Here is a 23,331-nt window from a genome sequence, read left to right as displayed (position 1 = left end):
GTGAGACTGGGGAAAATCACATCCAGCACCTGGACAATCAGCACTGGTGCCCCCCAGGGATGTGTGTTCTCCCCTCTACTCTTCTCACTCTACACAAATGACTGCACCCCAGGTGACCCGTCTGTTAAACTCCTGAAGTTTGTGAACAACACAGCCATGATCGGCCTTATCCAGGATGGTGATGAGTCCGCATTTAGACGGGAGGTTGATCAGCTTGCCCTCTGGTGCGGCCATAACAACCTGGAGCTGAACACGCTCACAGCATGGGAGATGACAGTGGACTTCAGGAGGAGTCCCCAACACTGCCCCCCCGATACTCAACAGCATGGTGTCTACGGTGAAAATTTACAGATTTCTTGGTTCCATAATCTCCCAGGACGTAAGGTGGGCATCCAAAATAGACACAATCATCAAAAAGCCCAGCAGAGGATGGAGTTTCTCCACCAGCTCAAGAAGTTCAACCTGCCTCAGGAACTGCTGATTCAGTTCTACACTGCAATAATCCAGTCTGTCCTCTGCACATCCATCACTGTCCGGTTTGGTTCAGCCACCAAACAGGACAGGGACAGACTACAGCAGACAGTTAGGTCTGCACAGAAAATCATTGGTGCCAACCTGCCCTCCATTCAGGACTTATACACCTCCAGACTCAGGAAACAGGAAGGCAATATCAATGCAGATCAATGACGTGTGGTCAGGGTAGGCAGGGTAGGCAGTGCCTACCCTATGATAATTTAATCAAAGTAACCATACAACAAATTCATAATAACATACCAAAATCTCACTCTAGTTACAAGTATGTTGTGTTATGACGTATTTTAATGATATTTTTATGTCTTTGTCCTTTTTAAGTCCTTAAACGCTGTATAGCACACAAGCTCACCTATGTTTTCAATGGGACGGGTACACTCTGCTTTTTTCAGGATTGCCTTTAACGTCGTGAATTTCGGAGTTTGCACGTGCATATTGCATAGCTTAAGACAAAATCAACGGACGAGGAAAGGCACTGCTAATGGCTGGGAGTGCGAGGCAATCAGAGCCATCAAGGTCACATCATGTCACGTCACGTCACGTCATGGAGAGATTCGTGGAGAAAGACAGGCGAACGGACTTCATCTTCAAGTGAAGGTAAGCCACTGATTGTGTGCTTTTATGCTTGTGGCAGTGTTAAATTAAAATAATGTGTAAACGTGTTCTTCGTGTAATGTGGCTGTGTTGGACAAGTGAACATATAAATAAGATTTTTAATTTGATTTTATTCTCTAAATTTTGACTTTTTCATAGAATGCTGTCCTGCATCAGACAGCCATCGCTGAAACACCTTCCCTATCATCTGCACACTCGTTATTTCACATCCTTATTATTAATAGCTCTTTATACAATTATTATGTAGCTATGTTTTAATTCAAGTCTCATTGTTCATTTTTACAAAACAATACAAAGTTTGCATTGATATTTAATGTTCATTTTTACAAATCTATACAAATGTAGAGTTCACAAAGCTATGCAACTGTTTGTGTAGCTAACTGAAGTGTTTAGTAATGAAGTTTACAAATCTACACATTTGAATTGATATTTATTGTTTGTTTTTACAAATCTATACAAATGTAGTGTCCATAAAGGTATGCCACTGTTCTTACATCCATGTGCTTTTGCAGTTGTGTAGCTGAACTGAAAGTGTTTAGCTGCAGTGGATGCTTGCATGCATGCTTTGCAGACAGTATCATTTATTATGCTTTTGTCACGTTGTGTTTTCTAAGAGACTGGCTAAATGTGAAACTGAGTACTGTGAATGACCTGAGTACATGGGTCATATATGACTTCTTCTCAAGTCACACCTCGTTTTTGTTTGTTTGTTTGTTTGTTTTACTTGCAGTTCTGCCATGTTTTTTTCAGGCTGGCTCAAGGCATCATGCCATATTTTCTGTTCACCGACTAACAATTCATCTCCCACCAACACATCAAAAACAGCCCTGGAAGTTGTCAACCATTTTCAAGTTTACAGATTTGTGCACATCATCTCAGTTTGTCTTCCAGTTCTACAAATCAGTGCAATTACTCATAAATAATATTTACTGTTCACTTTCACTATACCATGCTTGTGATGATGTTGATTTACATTTTAAAATGTGTACAAGTTGTTATATGATGTAGCTGAACTGGACTGGGATGTAACTGCACAGGAGAAGCAGTAATGATGGGATACATGCTGTTGTATGTTTACCTTCTCACCACCTGTCTCCTAATATGCTGATGACACTCTATCTTATAGGTTTGTCTCCTAATATGCTGATGACACTCTATCTTATACGTTTGTCTCCTAATATGCTGATGACACTGTATCTTATAAGTTTGTCTCCTAATATGCTGACGACACTGTATCTTATACGTTTGTCTCCTAATACGCTGATGACACTGTATCTTATAAGTATGCTTCTACACTGCGACTTTCACGTGTTGCCCCAAAATTATTGTTTTTAATTGATCTATAGGTGACCTCAAAACATACGACGTCACCGTTCTGTCACCCCAGCACCCAGTTTATTAGCATGAATTCCCGCTCAGTTCTGTCATTTTATTATACGCATAATACTAGACATGAATTAATGAAATGGTACATAATTTAAATATATGTATTTGGATATTTTACAGTTAATAAATTAGATGTTTTTACCATAAATGTTGTGGTAAAAACCCACAATGGTTTGAGAGCTCCAAGATAAGGCAGTGGTGTTACTTAATCATTTCACAGCTATCAACAACCATATGAAACCAGAAAAAGTACTTCGTATATATTGTGACTATATTTTTGTTTAGGTTTTCATTTGGGATGTAGTTCAGCCAGGGGGCACAATATTCTAGAATTCTGTGGCAGTTGGAAGAATGAAGAAGGATCAGATTGATATAGAACATTAGAAAGCACAAAAGGATGTCATTTGGATTTGAGAATGCCCACTGCCTATCCAGCCACGGACCTCACCACATCTCACTGCCTACCCAGCCACTGACCTCACCACACCTCACTGCAGACCCATCACACCCTGGTCACAACCTGTTCCAACTCCTCCCCTCTGGTAGGCGCTTACAGAGCACTGTACCCCAAAACAACCAGATATAAAAGAGTTTCTTTCTGCAGGCTGTCATTCAAATGAACACTTAACACTGTCAATAAATCCAACCATTCTGTGTATATACTGTACTGTACATGTTGTATATACTGTACTGTACATTGTATGTATACTGGTACACTCTGTCATGTCCATCTACCTCAGGCATGTATGTCAGTAACCAGCTAACATCTATTTCTGCATCTCTGATATATTCTCTGCACCATTGCACTTTATCACCTCTTATTTCACCTGTTTAAGTCAGTCCTTGTGTATATGTGTGTAGATTGTTGTGTTGTAGTGTTGTTATTCTATATTAAGTACACTAAGAAAGCCACGAAACCAGTCATATTCCATGTATGTTCAAACCTACATGGCCAATAAACATGATTCTGAAGTGATTGTTTTTTCAATCACATCTTTTCAATATGAAGTCTAACCCCTTTGTTCCTTCAGAATTAAGGTAAGATATAAGATGACCACAAACCAACTGCTGTCAAATATTTGTCTATTACCTTAAGTCAGTGCTGTCTAACAGATACTTTACCAGTTGACCAACCGTGATATCCAGATCCTCCTGGTTTCTAAAAATCTAGCTAGCTAGTAAAATAGTGACCGTGCTTAGTTACTCTCCTGCAGAAACTACAATACATGACACCATCTGTAGATCCTGTTATGTTTTAAACAGCTGAATGAAATTTGGGGGCCACTGAGGAAAAATCATTTGCCCTTTTTTTAGAATGATGTGGGAAATTTTTGTCATTGCTGAGTACTGGCTGCAAACCAGGGGATTTAAGCTAAAGTTTTAACTCTTCTAAATCCCTCACCCCCCTCTGATGAGACCTACTCTGATGATCCAACTGTTCTACTGAGGTCTTGAGTGGTGTCATCATTTTCAGTAATGAGGCCTAATCAGATTGACTGTTGCTATTTATATCAATGAAGTCATCAAGTACATTAATGAGGTAAAAAAAAAACACAAAAAAAACGGACGTACTACTGAGATCCAATCAGAATGCGATTATCTGCGATTAAGTGGACTTGATTGATTTTTGTTAGACATGTGAATGCTCTCATTTGTTTAAATGTCATAAAGCATGTTAAAGGTATGAACTGATTAGTTCGTAACAATTAAATATGAGTTTAAACAAACTGGTTCTCATTATCTTAATTAATGGCATAATGATAGCCTTAACGTAATGATGATTAACCTGATTGGCTGTCATGTCTGTGTTTATGTTAATGAGGTTTAACCTGATTGGTTGTCATGGTCTCGGACTATGTTAATAAGGTTTAACCTGATTAGCTGCCATGTCTGTGTCTATGTTAATGAGGTTTAACCTGATTAGCTGTCATGAGGTCTGTCTGTAGTTTCTGGATGCGGATATTCATGGATTTCATTTCCTCCTCTTTCCTCTGGTTTATCTCATCAATCTTTGTCCTGGAGGGAGGGGTAGGTAGTATTAGGTAACAGTGGTTATAGTATCATAGTAGTAGTAAAGTAGTATTATAGTAGTAGTATAATTCATGGTATACTTCATACCGGCTGTCATTGTAGAGGGTCTCCTTCTCTCCCTGGAGACGCTGGAAACTGGAGAGCCAGAGAAAGACAGGTGAATAAACAGACAGACAGATGCGTCCTCATCAGTTACAGTAGATGTTTATCAGTGAATTCTCCTGTTTGTGTTCAGTAACAACTTACAGCCAAATTTGCCAAAAAGTTGGAGAGAAACTTCCAACACCTTACTTGTTATCTTTACCCTCTGAATTCATTCCTATTAACAAGACATTTCGAAGAAGAAAGCCACTTTGTTTTGTCATTGTACCTTACAACAAATTGTATCCTTCCAATGAATGTGTTCTCTGCATGTAACCATCCTATTGTATAGGAGCAGTGGGCAGCTGCAGCACCCGGGAACCAACTCATTTAATTTTTAACATGTGCCTGCACATTGTTTTTAATGACAATAAACTGAATTGAATTGAACTCCACTTCTTCTTTCCATTGCCTTGCTCAGGGGCACAGGCAGGAGTATTAACCCTAACATGCATGTCTTTTAGATGGTGGGGAGGAAACCAGAGCACCCAGAGGAAACCAACACAGACACGGGGAGAACATGCAAACTCAACACAGAAAGGACCTGGGACGGCCTGGGGTTCGAACCCAGCACCTTCTTGCTGTGAGGCAACAGTGCTCACTGATTAGCAATTAAACATTTCTCAACCAAATGTTTAATACTAATATGATTACAAAATAGAAGGATCTGGAATACTTTAGTCTTACCGTACAGCTCACTTCTTGAACAAAATGTAAAGATAACATGCGCTTGTTTGACATTGTGTCAGTGGTGGAACTCCTCTACATATGGTTCTGGAGTAAAAATGAAGGTAGGACAGATAGGAGGATCGGACGGTGACATCAGGACTGCTGTGTGTTGACCACTCACCTCTCCTGTTTCTTCTTCAGCTTGTCAGACAGCTGAAAAATTGACCGACAGTCAGACAGACAGGTCCCAACAAACGAATTGAAAGCCGTATTTAATTTTTCTAGAGTTCTTAACGTACATTCCCATTAACAGTTCAACTGTTAACGGCTGTTTCACAGTACAGGACTGTGGTTGTATTGGCAGCTCCCAGGGGTTAAGATTATAAACTGAAAGAATATAAATGAAGCAGGTTTCATGAAAAGAAAGAAGGATAAAATGTGCATAAAGACCTTTGATATCTCCTCCTGCAGCTTGGTCATCTCTGTCTGTTTGGACAACTGCAGTGAAAAGAATATACAGTAAAAACACAAGTTTTAGAGTTTATTTTATAAATAAATGTAACATTAAATCAAAAGCTGGCTTAATGCATTCTTTAAATTATGGTTTAGGGCCCAAAATACTCATGAATCTGATTCTGATAGAAGACCCCATGTCAGCAGTACCAGTATAAAGTGTACTGGTATAGTATAAAGTATACTGGGCCTGACAACTGGGGAAATAGAGACTACATGAACTCAGTAAGGCTGCCTACATGACAACAGAATGAAGATGAGTAGTTTGGTTATTGCTACTGGAAGTTTAGGTGGAGAGTGTACAACATGCAAAACCAAGGTGTATAAAGTATGGATGGTGTGGGTTGAGCTCAGCATCAGTCAATATGCTGATGACAACAGAGTTTCTCTGTAGTGGGAACTTATGAGAGCTGTCTGCATGTGTCTTCACAACATTTAATCTGTGTGTGTGTGTGTATGTCGTGTGTGTGTGTACATGTGTGTATGTTCAGTGTGTGTGTGTCTGTGTGTATGGTTAGTGTGTGTGCTTGTGTATTCAGTGTGTGTGTGTGTGCACGCGCGTGCACGTGCATGTGCGCATGTAAGTATGTGTGTGTGTTCCTACCTCCAGGCTGTGGATCTGCTCCCTCAGCAGCCTCTTCTCCTCCTGCTCTGTGTTCAGTGCCATCTCCAGCTCTGGTCCAAAGCAGTGAGTTATTGGACAGAGAGCAGCCGACCAGCCTAGCGCTGCCTGTTTAGCTACAATCTTCTCTACGCTCTTCTCTGACAGGCCTAAAGAGGGCGCCGCACACAGCAGGGGCATTGCATTAGGGCCAGACACACACTACAAGGGTCTTTTCGTCCCAAAATGTGTTGTGATGCCACCACTCACTGTTTCAGCCTGGGTGTGAAAAACAGATTTCACCTGTTCCAGTGCTAGAGGTACTTTTGTCTGTGTACCATGTGTATCAGTATGTACTGTGGTACTGTGTTAGTCTGTTAGCAGTACTGTTGTCTGTGTATCAGTATGTACTGTGGATGTCACAGCAGCCTTCAGCGCCGCCGAGCCCCGCCTTGACTCCAGCAGCTCCGGCCTCTCTCCGTGCTCTTAGTGCACTCCGAGTTTTGCCCAATCTCTTGCTCTTCCCATGCTCTTTGTCACTACCCAATCTTCTTCCCTGAGTATTTAAGTTCACCCCAGCTAGTTATTTTGCTTATTCGTTGATCCCTGCCATGACCTAAAGCCGCTACCTCTGTGTAGTTCTGCCCTGCCTCTGTTTTGCCTTTTCAGTGGTCTCCTTCCTGTTGCCTGCCCACTCCAAACCTGTAAATAAACTCTGTACGCAGTATCCAAGAAGGTTGAATCAGTTCATCTGGATACAACGCTTAGTGACAGATACGTTTCATCACTCATCTAAATGACCTCTTCAGTCTCACCTGACTGCAGGTGTCCCCACCCTTATAAACAAATACAGATGCATAACGACCAAAACCAACGACCAGTTTCATATACAAATATGGTGTGACCATTAACTAGTGTTTCAATGGCCATGTGTACTATTCATGGAGGATTTGGGAATGTTTGCAATCACAGCATTGTAAGATGGCAAGAGATGTACTCTTAGCCCCCCCCCCATGTGAAGAGGGAACATAGTTAATGGTCACACATATTTGCATTTGAAACTGATCGTTGGTTAGGGTTGTTATGCCACTGTATTGTTTATAAGGGTGGGACACCTGCAGTCACTGTATTGTTTATAAGGGTGGGGACACCTGCAGTCACTGTATTGTTTATAAGGGTGGGGATACCTACAGTCACTGTATTGTCTATAAGGGTGGGGACACCTGCAGTCACTGTATTGTTTATAAGGGTGGGGGACACCTGCAGTCACTGTATTGTTTATAAGGGTGGAGACACCTGCAGTCACTGTATTGTTTATAAGGGGAGGACACCTGCAGTCACTGTATTGTTTATAAGGGTAGGATACCTGCAGTCACTGTATTGTTTATAAGGGTGGGGATACCTGCAGTCACTGTATTGTTTATAAGGGTGGGGACACCTGCAGTCACTGTATTGTTTATAAGGGTGGGGTACCTGCAGTCACTGTATTGTTTATAAGGGTGGGGACACCTGCAGTCACTGTATTGTTTATAAGGGTGGGGACACCTGCAGTCACTGTATTGTTTATAAGGGTAGGATACCTGCAGTCACTGTACTGTTTATAAGGGTGGGGATACCTGCAGTCACTGTATTGTTTATAAGGGTGGGGTACCTGCAGTCACTGTATTGATTATAAGGGTGGGGACACCTGCAGTCACTGTATTGTTTATAAGGGTGGGGATACCTGCAGTCACTGTATTGTTTATAAGGGTGGGACACCTGCAGTCACTGTATTGTTTATAAGGGTGGGGACACCTGCAGTCACTGTATTGTTTATAAGGGTGGGGATACCTGCAGTCACTGTATTGATTATAAGGGTGGGGATACCTGCAGTCACTGTATTGTTTATAAGGGTGGGGATACCTGCAGTCACTGTGTTGTTTATAAGGGTGGGGTACCTGCAGTCACTGTGTTGTTTATAAGGGTGGGACACCTGCAGTCACTGTATTGTTTAGAAGGGTGGGGTACCTGCAGTCACTGTATTGTTTATAAGGGTGGGGATACCTGCAGTCACTGTATTGATTACAAGGGTGGGGATACCTGCAGTCACTGTGTTGTTTATAAGGTGGGGTACCTGCAGTCACTGTGTTGTTTATAAGGGTGGGACACCTGCAGTCACTGTATTGTTTATAAGGGTGGGGATACCTGCAGTCACTGTATTGTTTATAAGGGTGGGACACCTGCAGTAACTGTATTGTTTATAAGGGTGGGGTACCTGCAGTCACTGTATTGTTTATAAGGGTGGGGACACCTGCAGACACTGTATTGTTTATAAGGGTGGGGTACCTGCAGTAACTGTATTGTTTATAAGGGTGGGGATACCTGCAGTCACTGTATTGTTTATAAGGTGGGGTACCTGCAGCCACTGTATTGTTTATAAGGGTGGGACACCTGCAGTCACTGTATTGTTTATAAGGGTGGGGATACCTGCAGTCACTGTATTGTTTAAAAGGGTGGGGATACCTGCAGTCACTGTATTGTTTATAAGAGTGGGGATACCTGAAGTCACTGTATTGTTTATAAGGGTGGGGTACCTGCAGTCACTGTGTTGTTTATAAGGGTGGGACACCTGCAGTCACTGTATTGATTATAAGGGTGGGGATACCTGCAGTCACTGTGTTGTTTATAAGGTGGGGTACCTGCAGTCACTGTATTGTTTATAAGGGTGGGGTACCTGCAGTCACTGTATTGATTATAAGGGTGGGGATACCTGCAGTCACTGTATTGTTTATAAGGGTGGGGTACCTGCAGTCACTGTATTGATTATAAGGGTGGGGACACCTGCAGTCACTGTGTTGTTTATAAGGGTGGGACACCTGCAGTCACTGTATTGTTTATAAGGGTGGGGTACCTGCAGTCACTGTATTGTTTATAAGGGTAGGATACCTGCAGTCACTGTATTGTTTATAAGGGTGGGGTACCTGCAGTCACTGTATTGTTTATAAGGGTGGGGTACCTGCAGTCACTGTATTGATTATAAGGGTGGGGTACCTGCAGTCACTGTATTGTTTATAAGGGTGGGGATACCTGCAGTCACTGTATTGTTTATAAGGGTGGGGATACCTGCAGTCACTGTATTGTTTATAAGGGTGGGGATACCTGCAGTCACTGTATTGATTATAAGGGTGGGGATACCTGCAGTCACTGTATTGTTTATAAGGGTGGGGATACCTGCAGTCACTGTATTGTTTATAAGGGTGGGGATACCTGCAGTCACTGTATTGTTTATAAGGGTGGGGATACCTGCAGTCACTGTATTGTTTATAAGGGTGGGGATACCTGCAGTCACTGTATTGTTTATAAGGGTGGGGACACCTGCAGTCACTGTGTTGTTTATAAGGGTGGGGACACCTGCAGTCAGTGTGTTGTTTATAAGGTTGGGACAACTGCAGTCGGTTGAGACTGAAGAGGTCACTTAGATGATGATGAAACATTTCTCTCAATAAAAATCTGGATGAACTGATTCAAACTTAATTGATTTTCTGATCTTGATTATTGAGCATGCATCAAGACATCTGTACTGAGTAGGGGGGCAGAAATTAACCAATGACACTATTAACCACGCTTTAAAACATCATGGTTTTGTAACCATAAAGGCTCAGCTACACCAAGCGTTTCTGTTCTCATTCTCAAAAAACGTACATTATTTTTCGCACGGCGCACGCATAGGCTGCCATGGGCTATGCGTCAGAAATTGAGGTCACACACTCACTCACAGACAACCAGAGAGGAATGTTTAAATGCTTAGTAAGACACACTCCACCTACATGCACAGCGGGTCTGGACGGTTTCGTGATTGTTCTATGAACTACAGTTGCACAGTTAGGAAAATACAATTGCTGGCACCACCTGCATAATGGACAAGGAACGAAAACAAAGTTATACCATTTGTGCACCAGCTTAAAATGTCATGCAGCACATGCTGTCACGAGGGCAACGTTGTGTTTGAGAGGGGCTACCTTTACCCATTGGGACTCAGCGGTCAAGACACAGCACTGAAAATGTGAACATGCTCACATCTGTGCACTATAGCATGAACTGAAAGGACTGTAAATAATTGTGCAATTTGTGAAAAGGGCCCTGACAGAGGTCCTGCAACCTTTGACTCCTTGTTTTGCTCAGAAGGAAAATACATAAGCTGATACACTGATCCGCCAAAACATTAAACCCATCTGCCTAATTTTGTGTAAGTCCCCCTCATGCCGCCAAAACAGCTCTGGCCCGTCGAGGCATGGACTCCACAAGACCTCTGAAGGTGTCCTCTGTTATCTGGCACCAAGACGTTAACAACAGATCCTTTAAGTCTTGTAAGTTGCAAGGTGGGGCCTCCATGGATTGGGCCACTTTTTCCAGCACATCACAAGGATGCTCCGTCAGATTGAGATCTGGGGAAATTGGAGGCCAAGGCAACACCTTGGACTCTTTGTCATGTTCCTCAAACCATTCCTGAACAATGTGTGCAGTGTGGCAGGACACATTATCCTGCTGAAAGAGGTCACTAACATCAGGGAATACCGTTGCCATGAAGGGGTGCACCTGGTCTGCAACAATGTTTAGGTAGATTGCAAGTGTCAAAGTAACATCCACATGAATGCCAGGACCCAAGGTTTCCCAGTAGAACATTGTTCAGTGCATCACACTGCCTCCGCTGGCTTGCTTTCTTCCCATAGTGCATCCTGGGGCCATCTCTTCCACAGGTAAATGACACACACATACAGGGCAGTCCACATGATGTAAAAGAAAATGTGATTTATCAGACTGGGCCATTGCTCCATGGTCCAGTTCTGACACTCGTGTGCACATTGTAGGTGCTTTCGGCAGTGGTTATGGGCACTCTGAATGGTCTACGGCTATGCAGCCCCATATGCAGCAAGCTGCAGTGCACTGTTTGTTCTGACACCTGTCTATCATAGCCAGCATTAACTTTTTCAGCAATTTGAGCTACAGTAGCTCTTCTGTGGGATCGGACCAGATGGGCTAGCCTTCACTCCCCACGCGCATCAAGGAGCCTTGGGCACCCAATTACCCTGCTGCCAGTTCACCGGTTGTCGTTCCTTGGACTGCTTTTGGTAGGTACTAACCACTGCATACCACACAAGACCTGTCGTTTTGGATTTGCTCTGACCCAGTCGTCCAACTTTAGAAATAGGAGACAGGAATCATGAAAATATTCTTGGCAATATCCATATCCACAACATGTAGTAAGATTATCTCTAGAATATACTATGCCATTCTCCCGTCCAAGTCTGAGAACACACTCTATATAAAAGAGAAGTGGGAGAAGGAGGGAAATTTTAACATTTCAGAAGAGGGCTGGAGAAGATTATGTCAAGCACAGTGGAATTCAACTACTTCAACTACATGGGGAGAATTTTGCTGGAAAAATGTTTTAAGGTTTTTTTTTATCACACCCCTGTAAAAACGACACCAGGGAAGTGGTGGAACATGTTGGACACTATGTGGGATAAATGACACCAATCACTTCCATAGAGAGCATACTGACCTACTGCATCTGTGTCTGGTTTGCTAGCTGCAAAGTAGCAGAGAGGAAAGCGCTCCAGAGGGTCAGCACCACCGTGCAGAAGATTATCAGATGCCCACTCCCCTCCCTGTAAGACCTATACAGTTCCCGCTGCCTCAAAAAAAGCCCATGGCATTCTCAAGGACCCATCAAATCCAGGACACCATCAGTTTGAACTGCTGCCCTCGGGCAGACGTTACAGGACAATAAGAGCCCGGACAAACAGAGACTAAAGAACAGCGTCTATCCCTGAGCCATTACCGCAGTAAATGCTGCTAGGTCTTGATTACTGACTTTTTGTGCAATATGTTGGTGTCCAGTAGAATGTAGAAATGAATGTGTGTGTGTTTTATGTTTTTAATTTTTTTTAAATTGATCTTTGCAGATAAGACCTGCACTTTCAAATGTCGTTGTACTTGTAACAATGACAAATAAAGTTCTATTCTATTCTATTCATATTTTTTGGAATTACCAGATTATTGTACCTTATTGGCAGGAAATCCATAAACATAATAATGTATTTGGAGTCAAGACTCCTTTTAGATGTGATCATGTATACATGGGTGACATCTCATTTGAAGGGTAGAATACCAATGACAAACTGTTGCGAATACTTCTGGCAGCAAGCAAAACGGCTGTCACGAGGACGTGGCTAAAACCAGAGCCACCCACCACTGACGAATGGATAGAAATAATGTATGAAATATACATTATGGAAAGGTTGTCATTTTCCCTCAGAGTCCAAAAAGAAAAATGTTATCGGGTCTGGACCAAGTAGATTGAGTACATTAAAGCTATAAGGTCAGAGTTCAGCTCATCTGCTAGAATAAATGGGTGAGAATATAATGTAACGTGTATTATTTTATTACATCTAACAGCGTGATCTTTATTCCTTCTTTTCCGCCCTCCAACCCTTGTAATATCTACGGTGGACGCTTTCCATGTTCGAATGTAAATAATTAAACTTAATGTTGTAGAAGGAAACCTGTGGAAGAGCCAGGCAGTGAAATGATTATCAAACATACTGCGAAACTTTTAGTTTTGAATGTACATGACACTATCTGAGCCTCCTTGCAAGGATGTTGATGTGAAATGAACGCTTTTCCAAAATTAAAATTAAAATTAAAAAAAAGAAAGCTCATGTGATTTTATACATCTGTAGTATTTTGAAATAAATTAATGCATAATGATCATGAAATTGTGATTTTTTCCTCAGACTATAATTAGGGATAAATCGATACCGATAATAGTATAAGGCGATGAATAGAACACACCCTGCAGTCACTATGAATACCTAGTCATGCCTTTTGGGTTAACTAATGCCCCAGCAGGGTTCCAGGCTTTGGGCCCAATCCCAATTCCCCCCACCTGGCCCTAACCCTAGTTTTGGAGTGCCCTACACTGGACCGTGGCCCTTCATAATGGAGCTACAAGAGGTAGGGTTTGAACTCTTCGCCTGGGAAATGGGCCAGTACGCTTTACGTCAGCAGCATCATCAGTTGCCTGGTGCGCTCAGGACATGTTTATGTGCTTATAAGGTTATTCGCCAGCAGCCATACCAACATGTACCCTGGCTCTGCCAAATGACGGAAGCTAAGCAGGTGTGGGCTTGGCTAGTACTTGGATGGGAAACCTCCCGGGAAAACTGAGTTGCTGCCGGAAGGGGTGTTGGTGGGCCAGTTGGGGTCAGTCTTCCCTCTGGTCCTAATAGACCTCTTTTAGAGCCTACATAATGATGACGTCAGGGCGTCAGCTGGAGGCAAAACAAAGCCAGAAGCGATAACGTTACATACGAATCACATCCTCAGGCAAGCGTACATCATCTAGCTAACGTTAGCCAACATGTCTTCATGCTGTGTTTTTGGGTGCCAGAATCGAAGAAGTAATAAACTAAACCTGAAGTTTTATCACATACCAGCTGCCACTCCCAGTCAAAAAGATCGAAGACAACTGTGGTTAAACGCAATAAGACGAAAGGATTGGACTGAGGAGATCACAAAAAATGCTCCTGTTTGTAGCGCACACTTCATATCATGTAAGTGAGGTAACGTTAAACTATATGTTTGTCTGTCGTAGGTATGGATATTTGCCTCCAGCTAAGCTCTGCCCACAAAAAAAGTCACTATGTTTACTAACAGAAAAGGGGTCTATAAAAACACCAATATCAAATCCCAATGCCCCAGTGCAGTGACGGGGATGTTATCCTTCGGATGAGATGTTAAACCAAGGTCCTTACTCACTGTGGTCATTAAAGATCCCATGGCACTTATCATAAACAATAGGGAGTTCCCCGGTGTCCTGGCAACATTCCCCACCTGGCCACCTCATCAACCCCCCGTGTAACTGGCTCAATGATTCCTCCCTCTCCACCTCAAGCTGATGTGTGGTGAGCGTTATGGTGCAACATGGCAGCCGTGCATCACCCAGGTGGTGCTACACATTGGTGGTGATTGAGGTGAGTTACCCCCTTCAATGTGAAGCGCTGTGGGTGTCTGGAATAGTGCTATATAAATGCAATGATTATTATTATTCTTGTTATTATTATCATTATTATAACATTATTGTACTATACATTTTATATTGAAGCCTTTTGCTTGCTACCATTAACTATTATAGTGACAAATCTGACCAAATTTGCAGGACAGACCAAGACAATAATCTACCGACAATAGCCAGGGAGCACGTTTACGCATTGGCTATTTCAGTGTAGTCCTGCCCATAGAAATGTCTCCCTCCCCTGGTTCACACAACATGAAGCAATCTTTATGAATGTTTAGGACTAACGGAATAACACTTAACACCAAGAATTATGTAATTTTTAATGCAAAGTTTATATTGTTTGAATTTGTTGTAGCAACCTGAGCGGGACCGAGACACTCGATTTGATATATTTCACGCATCTGTAGCTCAAAAACAGACATCTCAAACAGTGTCAACATTGCATTAAAAATGACATAACTGACCAAATGACACTTAATGACAACAGTCATGAACATTCATAAAGACTCCATCACGTTCGTGACAGGTGTCATGTCATGGTTATGACGGTGTCATGTCTGTCTTCTGCACACCCCTTCAAATAAAGTGTCACCCTGCCCTGCACTGATTAGATGGGTGGGGAAGAGCAAAAAATGTGTGGTTGGATCATTTCACAAGATTCATACACGGGACTGTATTGTCACTCACAAATCATGGTTTACATGAAGTTCTATTGGCACTGTGAATAGTGATTTTTCCAAAATGCTTGTTATAATGATGCAATTGTGGCGGACACTAGGGGCTATGCCTCTCACCCAGCAGGGCTGTGAGCTGGGGGCGTGGTTTACGTTCCCGGGGTCGCCGGTGCAGGGTTGTTCCTGCTGCAGTTGGTTTTTGGAGTTGAGGAATAAACATCAAACTCGCCTTGGTCTCCTGTGTTTTTCCTCATCCTGCCACATTGGTGACCCCGAATTGAACATGTTTGGAGCAGAAGAAGAGTGTGAATCCACTTCAGCCACGCCGCCCCAACTCTCACAGCCGGCCGTTCTTGCCGCGGCTGTGAAGCTCCCAGAGTTCTGGCAGAGCGACCCGGCCTCGTGGTTCCAGCATGTCGAGGCGCTGTTCCACCTGCGTGGAATCTCCGCGGACGACTCCAGATACTATTTGGTCGTCGCTGCGCTGGACCAGCAGTCCACACGCCGGGCCATGCAGCTGTTGCCCCCCCCCCTCCGCAACACGATAAATACGTCGCCCTCAAACATCTTCTGCTCCGGAGGTACAGCCTATCTGCCGCAGAGAGGGCAGATAGAATCCTTTCCCTATCCGGTTTGGGCGACGGGACGGCTGTGGATCTCATGAACAATATGCTGTCGCTGCTAGGCTCAGACGAAGGTGGCTTCCTTTCCCCGCACGTTTTCCTGCGCCAGCTCCCGTCTCCTGTGTGCGCGGCTTTGGCTAACTCCCCGTGTCTGGCCGCTGGTGACTGCCGAGGTTTGGCTGAGGAGGCCGATCGGGTCCTGCTGGCTACCAGACGGTTCTCTGTGCAGAGTGTGGCATCGGAGCCTCTGCAGCCGGCGTCGGAGGACGCGGACCCGGCAGTGGTGGCTGGAGTGACTGCCCGGAGATGGCGCGGGAGCGGCCTCTGTTTCTTCCACCGGCGGTTCGGCGGCAAAGCGAGACGCTGCGTCCCTCCGTGCACGTTTGAGACGGCGGGAAACTCCAGGGCAGCGCTCAGTAGCAGCTGTGGGCGCTGGCGGACGTAGTGAGATGCTCTTCATTAAGGACACGATGTCAGGAAGATGGTTTCTGGTGGACTCAGGCTCGCAAAAGAGCCTACTCCCTCCTGCTAAGACAGACAGGTCGGCCGAAGGCGGCGGCCCACAGTTAAGTGCAGCTAACGGTTCGTCCATTGCGGCGTTTGGCACAAGGTTGGTGACTGTTTGCTTCCACGGGCGCCATTTTGAGTGGGACTTTGTAGTGGCCGCCATTACTGTTCCTATTATCGGCGCGGATGTTCTGTGTGCTAATGATCTGCTGGTTGATGTTGCAAACCACCGTTTAATTGATGCTGTGTCTTTCGCCACTGTTCCGTGCGAGACAGGGGGAGCCGGGCCGTTAACACATGCTAACTTTTTAGCATTAGGGGATGTTTTTCAGCGTTTGCTGGCGGATTTTCCATCGGTGACTACACCTGCCTTTTCCACCGCGGTTACTAAACACGGGGTACAACATTTCATTCCCACTCTGGGACCGCCAGTTTTTGTGCGTGCGCAGTGCCTCGACGCGGTAAAATGGGCTCCAGCTAAGGAGGAGTTCGCCATCATGGAGCGTCTGGGTATAGTGAGGCGTTCCAACAGCCTGTGGGCCTCGCCGCTTCACATGGTGCCCAAGGCGGATGGGTCGTGGCGGCCTTGCGGCGATTTTCGCCGCCTGAACAACGTCACCGCCAATGACCGCTATCCCATCCCACACATACAGGACTTTTCCATATGCCTGGGAGGTACCACTATTTTCTCTAAGGTGGACCTGGCGCGCGGCTATCATCAGGTTCCCGTGCCCGCAGAGGACGTGCCCAAGACCGCAGTGATCACCCCGTTTGGGCTTTTTGAGTTCATGCGCATGCGCCTTTTGGCTTGAAGGGGGCAGCGCAAACCTTTCAGAGGCTGATGGACTCGGTGTTGCGTGACCTTACTTTCATGTTCGTTTATCTCGACGACATATTAGTGGCCAGTCCGTCAGCTGAAGAGCACCTGGCGCACCTGAAACAGGTTTTCCGTCGTCTGGACGAACACGGCCTGATAGTCCACCCGGCCAAGTGTCAGTTTGGACTGTCGGTGATTGACTTCTTGGATCACCGCATTTCGCTGCAAGGCGCAGTCCCGTTGCCTTCTAAGGTGCAAGCGGTGGCGGAATTTCCCCTCCCAGTCTCTGTTAAGGCATTGCAGCAATTCTTGGGCATGGTGAATTTCTATAACCGTTTCCTCCCTCGCACTGCCCACCTCCTTCAGCCACTTTACGAAGCCCTGCGGCTTAAGAAGGCTAACGACCCTGTCGACTGGACTCCCGAACAGGTCCAGGCCTTTGACGAAGCTAAGTGCGCCCTGGTTAACGCTGCCCTTCTCGCCCATCCCACACCCACGGCGTCCATAGCTTTAACAACCGATGCGTCTGACATAGCCGTGGGGGCTGTGGTTGAACAGCATGTGGCGAATGCGTGGCAGCCACTCGCATTTTTTAGCCGCAAACTGCGGGATAGCGAGCGCAAGTACAGCGTTTTTGACCAGGAGTTGCTGGCACTGCACCTTGCAACCCGGCATTTCCGCTTCCTGCTGGAGGGTCACCCATTCACGGCTTATGTGGATCATAAGCCGCTGACTTTTGTCATGTCCAAGGTGACTGAGCCGTGGTCTGCTCGTCAACAGCGCCACCTAGCGGCGATCTCCGAGTTCACAACGGACATTCAGCATGTGGCCGGGAAGTCCAACCCTGTTGCTGATTGTCTGTTGCATGTGCTTGTGTGTCCTGTGCACCTCGGTGTGGATTTCTCCGCTATGGCTGCCGACCAGCCCAGCGACCCGGACGTCCTTACCCTTAGGTCAACACGTACCAGTCTCAAGCTAGAGGACGCTGTGATGCAGGAAGGCAGTCCTGCCCTCCTCTGCGATGTCTCCACCGATCGTCCCCGCCCCGTTGTTCCAGTGGCCTGGCGCCGTCGAGTTTTCGATTCGATTCACTCCCTCTCGCACCCTGGAGTTCGGGCGTCGGTGAAGTTGGTCGGTTCCAAGTTTGTCTGGCCTGGCCTCCGCCAGGACGTCAAGGGGTGGGGAGCTGCATGTGTAGCGTGCCAGCGCGCTAAGGTCCACCAGCACACTAAATCGCCCCTCGAACCGTTTCCGATCCCGGCCAGACGTTTCGACCACGTGCATGTGGACCTGGTGGGCCCTCTACCTTCTTCACAGGGTTTTACACACCTGCTCACAATGGTAGATCGGACCACCAAGTGACCAGAGGCTGTCCCTCTATCCTCCACAACATCCTCGGATGTTGCACGCGCTTTTCTGTCCTCCTGGGTCGCCCGTTTCGGTACTCCATCAGATATCACCTCAGACAGGGGCCCCCAGTTCGTGTCAGAGCTCTGGTCGGCACTTGCGGGATCCTTGGGTGTGCAGGTACACCACACTACCGCGTATCACCCTCAGGCTAACGGCTTGTGTGAACGTTTTCACCGGTCGCTCAAGGCAGCGCTGTGCGCTGCGCTCTCGGATGGTAACTGGGTGGATCGTTTACCTTGGGTTATGCTCGGGTTGCGTTCGGCTCCTAAGGAGGGCCTCGACGCGTCACCCGCTGAGCTGGTGCTCGGTCAGCCGCTCCGCGTCCCTGGAGAATTTTTGCCTGGGAGTTCCGCTCCTCGACCCCGTCCGGCCGTTTATCCTTTTTTGTCCAACAGCACTCGGGTTCCAGGCCCCATTCACCATTGTTTTCCGCGGTTGTTCGTGCCTGCGGAGCTCATGTCGGCTCGTTTTGTTTTTGTACGGCATGATGCTCACCGCTCGCCCCTCCAACCCCCATACGATGGCCCATTTCGGGTTCTTGAGACGGGTCCAAAGGGTTTTGTGCTAGATATGGGTGGGCGTAGGGAGCGTGTCACACTTGATAGGCTTAAACCGGCGCACAGGGTGGCAGGCGAAGTTGTGTTTCCGGCCCAGTTTCCCCGTCGGGGTCGTCCTCCTTCCAGGACCCCGGCAGTGTCTTCACGGGTTCAGTGTTCTGCTTCCCAGCCGGCTTTGGAATGTGTTTCACCTACTGTTTCGGCTGAGGGACGGCGCAGCCGTTATGGCAGGCTGCTTAAGCCTCCAGTGAGACACTAATTTTCTTTCCAGGAGTCCCTTCTGGGTGTTCGGGGGGGCTGTATGGCGGACACTAGGGGCTATGCCTCTCACCCAGTAGGACTGTGAGCTGGGGGCGTGGTTTACGTTCCCGGGCTCGCCGGTGCAGGGTTGTTCCTGCTGCAGTTGGTTTTTGGAGTTGAGGAATAAACATCAAACTTGCCTTGGTCTCCTGTGTTTTTCCTCATTCCTGCCACACCATTACATATTCCTTTGCACCTACAATAAACTAAGATATTTCAACGGATTTAAAAATGTTGCATTATTTGTGAAGATACACACATTTCTGGGCTACTTTCTCCACACTGGTAGCCATGTTCCATGTTCCACTGCCTCAGTTCGCCTCATTCTTGGAATTTTCTTCTACCACTCCATTTGGAGCCTGCATTTGAAAACGTTCCATTTGGAGGGCTAGGTCATCTAGCCCTCCAAATGGAGGGCTACACTACCCCTCAATCCTCAAAAGAAAGGAAACCAAGCCAGTTCTCTCCCGCAGGGGCCCAACGTGAACCAGAGCCTCCTGCCTTCCCACCTCTTGCTTTGCAGCAGCGGAACATCGAAATGGTAGTTGAGAAGCCCAATAGCTGCAGCCTGACCCGAGTATTGGCCTCCCAAATCTTCTGTACGTTCCAGACACCATCCACTCTCAGGTCTTACAGTGGGGTCACTCCTCCGAACTGGTCTGACACCCTGGCGTGACATGCAGCCTGGCCTTTCTCTTTGGTCACTTCTGGTGGTCTACCATGAAAAAGGACACAGGACTTTGTTGCTGCCTGTTTTGTCTGCAACCGAAGTAAGGTGCCCCGCCAGTCTCTCTCTGGTCTTCTGCAACCCCTGCCTGTTCATTGTGGGCCCTGGTCTAACCTCTCCATAGATTTCATCAATGACTTGCCTCCTCTCCAGACAACACTGCAATTTTGACTGTAGTTGACCGCTTCTCTAAAGTGGCACATTTCCTTCCCTTGCCTAAGCTCCACACAGCCAATGAAACCGTCCAGCTCCTTGTGCAGCTTGTCTTCTGCATTTATGGACTGCCCACTGACAAAAAGTCCAACCGGGGCCCCCAGTTCATATGCCACTGTCACTGGACCTGGAAGAGAGCTCACTCTACCCTGTCTCCAGATACTGGACCCCTGTGCCACACTATTGTCCTGTTAAGAGGATATTGCTCTCCACCCGAAATCTTCCTCTCTGCATTGGCCACTTTCCCATTACCAAGGTAATAAGCCCCTCTGCTGACCATCTCCACCTCCTTCACACTCTCTGCACCCATCCCACACTTCACCTTTCTAAGATCACACCTGTCACTGTCAGCCCTCTGGCTCCTCCTCCGGAGCCTCCTCCACCACCACGCCTCCTTGATGGCCACCCAACCTACACAGTCAGGCATCTTCTGGATGTTTGTCATCAGGGAAAGCACCTCCAATACCCGGTCAACCGGGAGGGTTAGGGCTCTGAAGAGAGGTACTGGGTCCCTGACAGACACATTGTGAACCCTGGCCTCATCACCAAACTCCACGAGCAACATCCTCATTGGCTGGGTAGGATGCCTGGAGCCTGGGTCCTGTCACAGCTGCCTTCAGCTATGCCAGGGCCAGCCTTGACTCTGGCCTTGAGTTTACCACTCACATCTGTGTCTGAATGATTGTCTGCACTCAGGTCCTAGCCAGAATCCCCTTTCAGTGGTACTATGTTAGTCTTTTAGAAGTACTGTTGTCTGTGTGCCATGTGTATCAATATGTACTGTAGTACCATGTTAGTCTGTTAGAGGTACTGCTGTCTGTGTACCATGTGTATCAGCTTGGCCAGAAATGAACTGGCTGATTCACTTGCAGCTTTAAAATATCAAGATGGAAACCGGGGATCCCAGGGTTCCTCAGATCCTCAATCAAACTTCTGTGGCCAGATGCTACTGGTTTAGCAGGATGCTAACTTTGGCTGTTTGTCAGTCAGACGGCTTGTAGCGTGTGTCTGCCCGGAGCCAGCGAGCTGCCCTATGCATGACTGGAAATAAAGCCAGACTGGGGAATTCATAAGTACACTGAACTGTATGTATTCAATTCTATTACAATAGAGCAAAAAATTGTTTTGATGTTGTGTTGCCTTGCCATCCAGAGGAGAGCAAGGTGACAGCAGCCAGGTGAGACGGGTCAGGTTCACCTGCCCTCTATCACTTCCTTATTGAGAAGAACAGCTGATTAAAACACCAGCTGGGTCTCTGTTGATGCTCCAACATCAAAACAAGTCACATTAAAATGCTGTGATGCAGCTCCTGACCAGTCTAGTCCAAGCAAGGCTAACGTATAACACACTTGTCCAACACTCCCAGCTTAACAATGACATCTGGTTTTGAGGTTTAATTTTAAAGGAATTTTACTGTTTTTATTGACAGTCATGTTTGCTCCACAGTCCTGTTCCCAGGTGATTCACTACCATAGTACCATTTTAGCATGTCCATAGGCGTGGTGACACAATGGAGGAACATGTTTACAGCTCTGCCCTTATTGGTGTGTTAGAACCATATGAATAAGGCTATTACACCATTTTACTTTTAAGCTAAATAAGAACTCTTTGACACTGCAATCAACTTTTCAACACTTTCCAAAATCAAGCTAGAACGTGCTGAATAATCAGTAAAAAAAACCTATTGAAATGGATCAAAAAATAGTATGACATTTAGGTAAAAGAATAAAAGAACAGCAGTGAGGAAAGGCAGACCAAGCAAAGACTTTGCACTCTGGACTTTGGAAAAAGACTTTGGAGACAAAGCAAGAGAGACAAGATTGAGATGGTGTGGACATGTGTGGAGGAGAGATGCTGGGTATATTGGGAGAAGGATGCTGAATATGGAGCTGCCAGGGAAGAGGAGAAGAGGAAGGCCAAAGAGGAGGTTTATGGATGTGGTGAGGGAGGACATGCAGGTGGCTGGTGTGGCAGAGGAAGATGCAGAAGACAGGAAGAGATGGAAAAGGATGATCCACTGTGGCGCACCCTAAAGGGGGCAGCCGAAAGCAGTAGTAGTAGTAGTAGTAGTAGAAGTAGCAGAAGTAGTAGTAGTATTAGTAGCAGTATTAGTAGTAGTAGTAGTTTTAGTAGTAGCAGTATTAGTAGTAGTAGTAGTAGTCGAAGTAGCAGTAGTATTAGTAGCAGTATTAGTAGTAGCAGTAGTAGCCGCAGCAGCAGCAGTAGGAGTAGTAGTAGTAGCAGTAGTAGTGAGGAAAGGCAGGAAAGTAAATACTAGCAGAGAGAGTTGCGTTTCATACGGTTAACAGTAGCAGTAGTAGTAATAGTAGTAGTAGCAGTAGTAGTAGTAGCCGCAGAAGTAGTAGTAGCAGTAGTAGAGGTAGTAGTAGTAATAGTAGCAGTAGTAGTAGCAGTAGTAGTAGTAGCAGTAGTAGTAGTACTAGTGAGGAAAGGCAGGAAAGTAAATACTAGCAGAGACAATGTGTGTTTTATACGGTTAACAGTAGTAGTAATAGTAGCAGTAGTAGTAGCAGTAGTAGTAGTAGCAGTAGTAGTAGTACTAGTGAGGAAAGGCAGGAAAGTAAATACTAGCAGAGACAATGTGTGTTTCATACGGTTAACAGTAGTAGTAGCAGTAGTATTAGTAGCAGCAGTAGCAGTAGCAGTAGTAGTAGTAATAGCAGTAGCTGTTGAAGTAGCAGTAGTAGCAGCAGTAGTAGTAGTAGTAGTAGTAATAGCAGTTGCAGTAGTACTAATAGTAGTAGTAGTAGCAGCAGCAGTAGTAATAGTAGTAGTAGTAGTAGTAGTAGTGAGGAAAGGCAGGAAAGTAAATACTAGCAGAGACAGCGTGTGTTCATACGGTGAACAGTAGTAGTAGCAGTAGTATTAGTAGCAGCAGCAGTAGCAGTAGTAGTAGTAGCAGCAGTAGTAGTAGTAGTAGTAGCCCTGATAGCAGT

The 23,331-nt window shown here is 45.8% G+C and overlaps 1 protein-coding gene across 4 annotated transcripts in view; it reads right to left on the bottom strand.

Annotated features, from left to right (window-relative positions):
- Positions 1-23,331, bottom strand: part of gripap1 (GRIP1 associated protein 1) — a 123,265-nt gene that overhangs the window by 71,133 nt on the left and 28,801 nt on the right. For 3 of the 4 annotated variants that reach the window (XM_056273558.1, XM_056273559.1, XM_056273562.1), the window contains 5 exons: positions 6,491-6,657; positions 5,824-5,871; positions 5,555-5,586; positions 4,651-4,698; positions 4,449-4,548 (listed from right to left, as the gene is read on the bottom strand). In XM_056273558.1, coding sequence (XP_056129533.1) covers positions 4,449-4,548; positions 4,651-4,698; positions 5,555-5,586; positions 5,824-5,871; positions 6,491-6,657 — 395 coding nt within the window. The remainder of the gene's footprint in view (positions 1-4,448; positions 4,549-4,650; positions 4,699-5,554; positions 5,587-5,823; positions 5,872-6,490; positions 6,658-23,331) is intronic. The other variant, XM_056273561.1, reaches the window with a different exon arrangement.

Source organism: Lampris incognitus, chromosome 2, assembly GCF_029633865.1.
Source record: "Lampris incognitus isolate fLamInc1 chromosome 2, fLamInc1.hap2, whole genome shotgun sequence".
Lineage (NCBI taxonomy): Eukaryota > Metazoa > Chordata > Actinopteri > Lampriformes > Lampridae > Lampris > Lampris incognitus.
Note: the sequence above shows the minus strand (reverse complement) of the source record. Positions and strands in the feature narration are given on the sequence as shown.